At 45.1% G+C, this 9949-nt stretch overlaps 2 protein-coding genes across 3 annotated transcripts; both read left to right on the top strand.

Annotated features, from left to right (window-relative positions):
- LOC121180204 (E3 ubiquitin-protein ligase TRIM21-like) lies at nucleotides 1-1962 on the top strand. Its single transcript, XM_041035415.1, has 2 exons — nucleotides 1-97; nucleotides 229-1962. The coding sequence occupies exon 2, from the start codon at nucleotides 238-240 to the stop codon at nucleotides 1879-1881; it is 1644 nt and encodes a 547-aa protein (XP_040891349.1). The 5' UTR covers nucleotides 1-97; nucleotides 229-237; the 3' UTR covers nucleotides 1882-1962.
- Nucleotides 1963-6261: 4299 nt separating this feature from the next.
- On the top strand, nucleotides 6262-8637 carry LOC121180201 (E3 ubiquitin-protein ligase TRIM21-like). Of its 2 annotated transcripts, XM_041035410.1 has the most exons (3): nucleotides 6262-6377; nucleotides 6555-8010; nucleotides 8049-8207. In XM_041035410.1, exons 2-3 carry the CDS (start codon nucleotides 6564-6566, stop codon nucleotides 8063-8065), a joined length of 1464 nt encoding a protein of 487 aa, XP_040891344.1. In that variant the 5' UTR covers nucleotides 6262-6377; nucleotides 6555-6563; the 3' UTR covers nucleotides 8066-8207. The 2 variants fall into 2 exon arrangements, with proteins under 2 accessions (XP_040891344.1, XP_040891343.1); XM_041035409.1 differs by having other exon boundaries at nucleotides 6555-8637.
- Nucleotides 8638-9949: the final 1312 nt, after the last annotated feature.

Genomic DNA, 9949 nt, shown 5'->3' with positions numbered 1-9949 from the left:
GATCAACAGCAGAGCTGCAGTCGAGACAAATCTCTGTGTTTCTGTCTGAAATTAAACCGAGTTCATCAGGATATTCTCAACAACGGCTCAAATACTGGTGAGTACAGCTGATCATATTTACTGTGTTTCAACAAACAGCGTTAACACAAACTTAGAGGTTCAGTCAAACAGGAAGTTCAGTTACATTACTTGAATCGTTGTTTTTCAAACTTTGACTTTTGTCCTCAGTGTGTGGACATGTCTGCAGCCAGCAACCTGCGATCTGAAGACCAGTTCCTGTGCTCCATCTGTCTGGATGTGTTCACTGATCCAGTCTCCACACCATGTGGACACAACTTCTGCAAACACTGCATCACTCAACACTGGGACATGAATGTCCCGTCCCAGTGTCCCATGTGTAAAGAGGTTTTCTACATAAAACCAGAGCTGAGGGTCAATACTTTCATCTCTGAGATGGTGGCTCAGTTCAGACAGGAAGCTCAACAGGAAGCCAGCAGCAGCAGCTCAGAGCAACAAGTTTCCAAACCAGGAGAAGTTCCCTGTGACGTCTGCACTGGAACCAAACTGAAGGCCCTGAAGTCCTGCCTGGTGTGTCTGACCTCCTACTGTGAGACTCACCTGGAGCCTCATCTGACGAATTCACGTCTGAAAAGACATCAGCTGATGGACCCTGTGGACAACCTGGAAGACAGGATGTGTAGGAAGCATGACAAACCTCTGGAGCTGTTCTGTAAGACCGACCAGACATGTGTCTGCATGCTCTGCTCTGTGTTAGACCACAAGACACATGAGTTTGTTCCTGTGAAAGAAGAATATGAAGGAAAGAAGGCAGAGCTGGGGAAGACAGAGGCTGAGATTCAGCAGATGATCCAGGAGAGACGACTGAAGATTCAGGAGATCAAACAGTCAGTGGACTTCAGCAAGGAAAAGGCAGAGAGTAAGATCGAAGAAGGTGTTCAGGTCTTCACAGCTCTCATGGAGTCTGTTCAGAGAAGCTTGAATAAGCTCATTGAGGAGATGGAAGAGAAACAGAAAAGCACAGAGAAACAGGCTGAAGGCTTCATCACAGAGCTGGAACAGGAAATCTGGGAGCTGAAGAAGAGAAGCTCTGAGGTGGAGCAGCTCTCACTCTCTGAAGACCACCTCCACCTCCTCCAAAACTTCACATCCCTGAAAGCTGCTCCACCCACCAAGGACTGGACAGAGGTCAGAGTCCGTCCACCATCATATGAGGGGACTGTGGTGAAAGCTGTGGCTCAGCTGGAGGAGACGCTCAGTCAAGACATGAAGAAGCTGTTTGAGGCTGAGCTGAAGAGGGTCCAGCAGTATGCAGTGGATGTGACTCTTGATCCTGATACAGCGAATCCCTGGCTCATCCTGTCTGATGATGGGAAACAAGTAAATGATGGTGATGTGAAGAAGAAGCTCCCAGACAACCCACAGAGATTTGATCTGTGTCCATGTGTCTTAGGAAAGCAGAGTTTCTCTTCAGGCAGATTTTACTTTGAGGTTCAGGTTAAAGGGAAGACTGACTGGGATTTCGGAGTGGCCAGAGAGTCGATCAGCAGGAAGGGACACATCACACTGACTCCTAAAGATGGTTACTGGACTATATGGTTGAGAAATGGAAATGAGTACAGTGGTTGTACTGGACCCTCAGTCAGTCTGTCTCTGAAGTCTCAGCCTGAGAATGTGGGGGTGTTTGTGGATTATGAGGAGGGTCTGGTCTCCTTTCATGACGTAGATGCTGCAGCTCTTATCTTCTCCTTTACTGGCTGCTCCTTCACTGAGAAACTCTACCCATACTTCAGTCCCTATCTTAATAATGGTGGTAAAAACTCCGCCCCTCTGATCATCTGTCCTGTCAATCAAACTGCCTGATCTTTGTTCTGACGTTCACATTCAGTGGTAATGTTGAGTGTAAACCTGTTTGAATTTGATAAGAACTGAAGCAGCCATGTGATTATTGCTCATTATTTCATTATTATTTTATTTTATGTTGGATTTGAATTTTGATGAATAAACCAGAGGCTGAAAATCTACATGTCCTCTACCCTGTCAGTGAAGAGCAGCACAGTTGTCATGGTAACACTGTCTCCCACTTCCTGTAACTTTTTGACTCTGTAAGCATGTTCAGTTTGATTATTCATGATAACAATAAAAATAATGATAATAATATATTTAAAAAGTTTAATATTCAATATTTACCGGCTTTCACCCACTATCCAATTACAGTTGCAGCAGCCGCTGACTGACGGAGCTGCTCTGTCCATGTAATGTCGGACTTCTTAAACAGAAAAATGAGACCAAATAAAATTGTAGCCTAGCATTCCCGCAATAAACGAACTCTGAGAGCACGGAACACACCGCAGCAGCGTTCCTAACATTAGCTGCTCCGGTCCTCTATCTGTATCAGCAGCGACCAGAAATCGGCAATGAAGTCATAAGCCAGCGGCAAAATATGCTAATACATGCTAATTAGTGCAAACATCCAGGTAAAATAGTGAGAAATTTACTTACCGAAAAAACTGCAACACACACTCCTTCGACGGTCGGTTAGTACAGTCTACACTACAACAAACCATACTGTCACAACAACCTATCCGAACATTGGCAAACAAACACGGACACTGCAGTCCCTGTCAACCGCTGGAGGTAGCCGGAGGCCTCTGGATGTAGCCGCCTAGCCCAGCCGATGCTTTAGCAAAGAGCTAACTGCCAGTGCCTGTCTATGGGCTGTCACTCAACGTAACCACGCCCTAATTTTTGTAAGAACTTTAAGCCTAAATAACACTAACACGGTTGTGGTACACCGCCCCCACAGTGGTCACAGAGGTGGAAACTATCAATAGAAACCAAAAACAAAAAAATGTACCAGGCTGTAAATGTGTTTTTTTAGGCTGTAAAGTTGGCTATTTTAACATGGGGGTCAATGGAGAATTGCTCACTTCTTTAGCCAGTCCCCAACCTACAACGCGCCCATTGGTTTGTCAGATGTGTTTCCCCCTGGGTCCAGCAGAGGTCAGCATAACAGCAGACCTCAGAGAGAGGAGAGTGTGTTAAAGGCCTGGACAGACTGCACACACCTCTCAACGTCCTCGTCTGACTCAGACACAACTGTAGGAAAGAAGCAGATCCAAGAATCACAAGAAGAGGTTAGAACATTATAATACAGTTAGTGAGCTGAACTGTGGACTGATGATGGGATCACTGCAGAGCTGTAGAGGACTGGAAACACCCTGTTGTTGTCCTCTGAGCCTGAGACGTTCTTGTTTGTGGGACTGAGCTTTTTGTTGTGTTGTTCTGTTTGTTCATTTATATTCATCTCAGGATTAAGGACATTTAAAATCAGCTGGATTTCATTTAATTTGACTTATAAATAAAATCATGTTTGTCTTAAAAAGTGTTTTCTTTCTACATGTGAAGAATCAAGTAACTGTCACAGTTTGAGATTCACTACTGGCTGATCTACAGGACATATACGCACACACACGCACACACACACACACACAGGTGATCAAAAAAAAACTTTGAGGCATTGTCTTCAGACTGCACAAATGTTGACGGTGAATCAAGAATGAACTGATTAGATTGATGCAAATGTGTTTCAGAATGTGTCATGGCAACATGGCGCCCTCCGTGGCGGACGTGTTTGCCCGCTCCGCTCTCGAGTGCCGGCTTGTCCTTCTTTTCCGTGCTTCTTGCTCTTTCTGCTGTGCACAGACGCCATGCACCGCTAACACACAACAGACAGGCACTGCTGGATATCACCAGCTCACACAGCACCGACCGTGAGCGAGCGAGGTGACCCCAGCAGAGCGCGTGGCAACCGTAGACGCAAGCGAGGCAAGAGGGGAGGGCTCCGTGCTAGGCTAACAGCTCGCGCTAGCAGACCGCCGCTGCCCAGATTCTTGCTAGCTCACGTGCGGTCCCTGGAAAACAAAGTGGACGAGCTGAGAGCCTGGGTCACAACACAGCGGGAGATAACAACTCGTGGTGTGGAGACATACGGACTGTTCCCCAGCATTGTTCTCCAGATAAGGAGTTTTTACAGCTGAAATGTCGTCCCTGCTATCTACAGAGAGAATCTAGTGCTGTGTGTTTGGCCTCTGTTTACACCCACCCCCCGCCGCGAGCCAACTGCACGGCGTCATCGGCGCGTTACAGACGGCTACTGATGGGTCAGGCAACACCGATGCGACGGCGCATGCGTCGAGCTCATAGAGCAAAACCCCGTGTCGGTGCGCGTATCGCTGTAAGAAAGTCAAGTGACCGATACAGGAAGTGTTTCGAACTGACACTGACGCACCAAACTGTTTATAAGGAAGCGCATAGGTCAACGGGATGAATCTGCCAAAAGAATCTCTGATCTTTGGCGGTTCATCGTCAAATTCATCAAGAATTATGGAATAAAAATTTGCAAAAAAGATCCCAGTCCACAAGCATCCTCATTCACAACACGTTCACTTAGATCTTCACGTTATGATACATGTTCACATTATTTATTGACTGCATCTAAAAATATCAAAGATATTTTAAATTTAAATGAAGATATGAAATAATACAAAATAAAATACAATGACTTATATTATTGTAAATACTAGGTCATCAAATCAGTGTCAGTTGAGTCTGTCAGGTAGGTTGCCTGTAGGATTTTTAAGGTCCAGCAGGTGTCAGTATTCAGTGACACAGTATCGACACAGTATCAATACAGTTTGGCAATGAGTCGAAACGCTTCATGATGCCTCATCTACCCATCACTACAGACGGCTCATCTACCCATCACTACAGACGCCTCACCCTGACGCTGCTTTCATTGCCGCTGGCAACTTTAACCAGTTCAGTATTATCAACCCGTGGACTTTCCCACCTGTGAAAGAAACACGCTGGATCACGTCTACAGCAACATACGCGGTGCATACAGGGCTGCATCCCGCCCCCACTATGGACACTCAGACCTCATCTCATTGTCCCCATACCCGGCAGCCACTCTGGAGGACTCCTCCGTCAGCGACAGGACTATGCTGAGTATGTGACCGGTACATCACTGTGATCTTGTGAACACCCAACACTAACCTTCCCAAACAGTGCCATTATCACTACAAAACACCCATAAGCTCTACATCTGCTACAAACAGGCACCAGCCGCAGGCATACCACCACCATGGGGTACTTCTAGGTGACTCTATAATCGTGTTCAGTTTGATGAGTCTCTGGCTGTATCACCTGTGAGGCCACCAGGTGAAATGTTATCATGAAAGCTGTGAGAGGACAGTTCAGTGTTGTCACGTCAGGATTTTTTCCAAACCTCGACTTTAGTTTCTTCCACATGACGACTTGTTGTTCATGTCCGACAACATTCCTGTGATCAGACTCATACAGGAACTGTTTAAGGACAGTTTTACTTTGCTGCTCTCACTGCTGCTGGACGTGTTCACTGCATAGTGATACTTTTCATTCTGGAACTTTCAGTATATTTGAATTGTTTGCACATTTTATTTTCAGTGTTGTGGAGCAGGGTGGCACATGACGTCCTGTTCTTATGGTGAAGACATACAGCTGTGTCCTGAGGGACTCTCCAGCCCTAAATGATCAACACTGGAGTTTCTGAGAAAGGTGACACTGAGCACAGGCTGAGACGATGGACATGAGGGATGTTTTATGACAACATGCAACACATGACTGAGTGAGGCAAATGACTTGGTCTGAGAGTAACTGCAGCTTATTAAACCTCTGTCTGTTCTCTGCTGTTCAGTATTGTCACTGATGGAAATTAAAATGATTCTCAGTGGTTCTTGTGTTTGTTCCCCTGTAGACCACACACTCACTCAGTCTGAAAACCTGCTGTTCCTCTCAGTCTCACCTGCAGTCAGACACCTGAGGTCTGCTGTTAGTAAGAATAACAGCAGACCTCAGACAGAGGAGAGTGTGTTAAAGGCCTGGACAGACTGCACACACCTCTCAACGTCCTCGTCTGACTCAGACACAACTGTAGGAAAGAAGCAGATCCAAGAATCACATGAAGAGGTTAGAACATTATAATACAGTTAGTGAGCTGAACTGTGGACTGATGATGGGATCACTGCAGACCTGTAGAAAACAGCTGATGAAATAAGTCACAAGTTTCCCTAAAGATTAAACTCATCTTCATCCAAATGTATGTTTCTGTACTCGTGTCTGAAGCTGAAGGAGGAAACAAAACCTCCCAAACAGGTGGAGCTACACTGGACAAAGGAATGCTTCAACATCACACTGATCAAAAGAAAGTGAAAGTTCATCAGAGCGACAGCAGAGCTGCAGTCGAGACAAATCTCTGTGTTTCTGTCTGAAATTAAACCGAGTTCATCAGGATATTCTCAACAACGGCTCAAATACTGGTGAGTACAGCTGATCATATTTACTGTGTTTCAACAAACAGCGTTAACACAAACAGGAAGTTCAGTTACGTTCAACTGTAGAATTAAACCGTGTTTTTTCTTCATAACGTTGGAACTCAACAATAATGAATAAATTTATACTTGAATTGTTTTTCACACTTTGACTTTTGTCCTCAGTGTGTGGACATGTCTGCAGCCAGCAACCTGCGATCTGAAAACCAGTTCCTGTGCTCCATCTGTCTGGATGTGTTCACTGATCCAGTCTCCACACCATGTGGACACAACTTCTGCAAACACTGCATCACTCAGCACTGGGACATGAATGTCCCGTCCCAGTGTCCCCTGTGTAAAGAGGTTTTCTACATAAAACCAGAGCTGAGGGTCAATACTTTCATCTCTGAGATGGTGGCTCAGTTCAGACAGGAAGCTCAACAGGAAGCCAGCAGCAGCAGCTCAGAGCAACAAGTTTCCAAACCAGGAGAAGTTCCCTGTGACGTCTGCACTGGAACCAAACTGAAGGCCCTGAAGTCCTGCCTGGTGTGTCTGACCTCCTACTGTGAGACTCACCTGGAGCCTCATCTGACGGCTTCACGTCTGAAAAGACATCAGCTGATGGACCCTGTGGACAACCTGGAAGACAGGATGTGTAGGAAGCACGACAAACCTCTGGATCTGTTCTGTAAGACCGACCAGACATGTATCTGTGTGCTCTGCTCTGTGTTAGACCACAAGACACATGAGTTTGTTCCTGTGAAAGAAGAATATGAAGGAAAGAAGGCAGAGCTGGGGAAGACAGAGGCTGAGATTCAGCAGATGATCCAGGAGAGACGACTGAAGATTCAGGAGATCAAACAGTCAGTGGACTTCAGCAAGGAAAAGGCAGAGAGTAAGATCGCAGAAGGTGTTCGAGTCTTCACAGCTCTCATGGAGTCTGTTCAGAGAAGCTTGAATAAGCTCATTGAGGAGATGGAAGAGAAACAGAAAAGCACAGAGAAACAGGCTGAAGGCTTCATCACAGAGCTGGAACAGGAAATCTGGGAGCTGAAGAAGAGAAGCTCTGAGGTGGAGCAGCTCTCACTCTCTGAAGACCACCTCCACCTCCTCCAAAACTTCACATCCCTGAAAGCTGCTCCACCCACCAAGGACTGGACAGAGGTCAGAGTCCGTCCACCATCATATGAGGGGACTGTGGTGAAAGCTGTGGCTCTGCTGGAGGAGACGCTCAGTCAAGACATGAAGAAGCTGTTTGAGGCTGAGCTGAAGAGGGTCCAGCAGTATGCAGTGGATGTGACTCTTGATCCTGATACAGCTCATCCTAAACTCATCCTGTCTGATGATGGGAAACAAGTAAATCATGGTGATGTAAAGAAAAAACTGCCAAACAGCCCTGAGAGATTTTCTATGTGTCCATGTGTCTTAGGAAAACAGAGTTTCTCTTCAGGCAGATTTTACTTTGAGGTTCAGGTGAAAGGGAAGATAAAATGGGATTTAGGAGTGGCCAGAGAGTCGATCAGCAGGAAGGGAGACGTCACACTGAGTCCCAAACATGGTTACTGGACTATAATTCTGAGAAACAGAAATGAGTATGAAGCTCTTGTTGACCCCTCAGTCCGTCTGTCTCTGAAGTCTCAGCCTGAGAATGTGGGGGTGTTTGTGGATTATGAGGAGGGTCTGGTCTCCTTTTATGACGTAGATGCTGCAGCTCTCATCTTCTCCTTTACTGGCTGCTCCTTCACTGAGAAACTCCACCCATACTTCAGTCCCTGTAACAATGATGGTGGTAAAAACTCCGCCCCTTTGATCATCTTTCCTGTCAATCAAACTGCCTGATCTTTGTTGTGATGACGCTTCCATGAATATACAAATTAAATTAATCTTTACAATTTAAACCCACAGTGTAAATTTACATCAGAAAAGTTCTTATGTAAAAAAACTTATGCAGTTTCTTCATTTGTAATTGGGAGTTTGTCCGTAACCAAAGAATTTTAATAAAGTTTTTTCTGATTCTGATTCTGTAACATGGAAGTGGACAAAATAACCAAACAATGAAAAACAGATTTTTCTTTGAATGAAATGATTTACTTAGATTCAAGGGAACAAATGTTCACATTCAGTGCTTATGTTGAGTGTAAACCTGTTTTAATTGATAATTAATTGCATTATAATTACTGCAGCCGTGCTTTCCAGACTCATTCATTAAAGTACGTTGGTTTTGAATCCTTTGCTTGTTTTCTTCATAGTTTCTAAAAATTCTATATAATGATTGTAAGTGGAAAAATTTGAAAAATGAATTTTTTACATAAAACTAAGAGGAGATCACAAATAAACCAGAAGTCATTGTTTCAGTACAGTGGTGCTGTAAAGGTATTCTCTTTCATTGCATATATATATATATATATATACATACATACACACACACACGGAAACAAGCATCCTGTCCTGTGGCATTCTGGGTACAGCAGGCTGAAGACACCTGCAGTGACTCCAGTCTGCCAGCAGGGGTAGCTGTTGATCCAGCACAGTGTCCACAGAACACAGTCAAACTCAAACACACACACACACACATTTGTTCTTCTTTGTAAAGACACTCATTGACATAATGCATTCCCTAGCCCCTAACCCTAATCCTAACCAAAATCCAATTCTAACCTGAACCCTAAAACCAAGTCCTCCAAAATGTCCTCACTTTCCCAAAATGTCCTCTGTAAGGTCTAACCTGAATTAGTCCTCACAAAGATAGATGTACAAATACACACACACACACAACCTTATCTCTGGGTAAATCTGGGTGGCAGGTTACGAGGTCAAACACACATGAGCGAGCCCAGCCGTGTTTCATGCTTTCTCCTTCAGTCACATGACATAGTTTGAGAGCAGTCTACGTTTCCCACAGTGCAAAGGGGCTTTTTCCACATTTGTTTAATGACGCTGTGAAGGACACAGGCCTTCACTGCTCACATGGAAATCTTCCATATGTCCCTCATGTCTGGTCAGTCAGAGCAGGGTCTAAATTTTTGCAGCTGTTTGAAACCCACAGTCATGTGGACTTCACACGGTGGTTGTCACCTGACCAATCAGGTGTGATATTGTCCAAACATGTTTGAAGACAAATAACTCGCAGCAACCTCTGCCTTCAGTCCACGTTCAGAACAACTTTAATGAAACGAGTTCACCTTTCAGTGCGAGTGAGTCGTCAGGCCTGAAGAAACCCACACGCAGCTTCATGCAGCTGATCTGTCGCCTGTCGATCTGTCGTTGTAGGATTCTCCATGACACGCTCCGTCCTGTGGGATCACACGGCTCCGGTCCTCTTTGTCTGGGAAGCTTCAGCCATGCTGACGGTCCTCAGTGGAGGCTTCACACAGAGAGCTGCCATCTGTGGAGAGCAGGACGCTGCCAAAGCAAACACACACACACACACACACACACACACACACACACACACACACACGTTTGTATAGAATGCAAACTGTCAGATGTCAACAAAACAAGAAATATATTTTCAAATGATCGCCCAGATCAATGTGATTCATATGTTATCACATTTTATTCAGTGCTGTGCGACTGTCTGC

The sequence above is a fragment of the Toxotes jaculatrix genome, chromosome 4 (assembly GCF_017976425.1).
Source record: "Toxotes jaculatrix isolate fToxJac2 chromosome 4, fToxJac2.pri, whole genome shotgun sequence".
In the NCBI taxonomy this organism is placed as follows: domain Eukaryota; kingdom Metazoa; phylum Chordata; class Actinopteri; family Toxotidae; genus Toxotes; species Toxotes jaculatrix.
The sequence above is the reverse complement of the archived record's forward strand: the minus strand, read 5'-3'. Positions and strand labels throughout refer to the sequence as shown.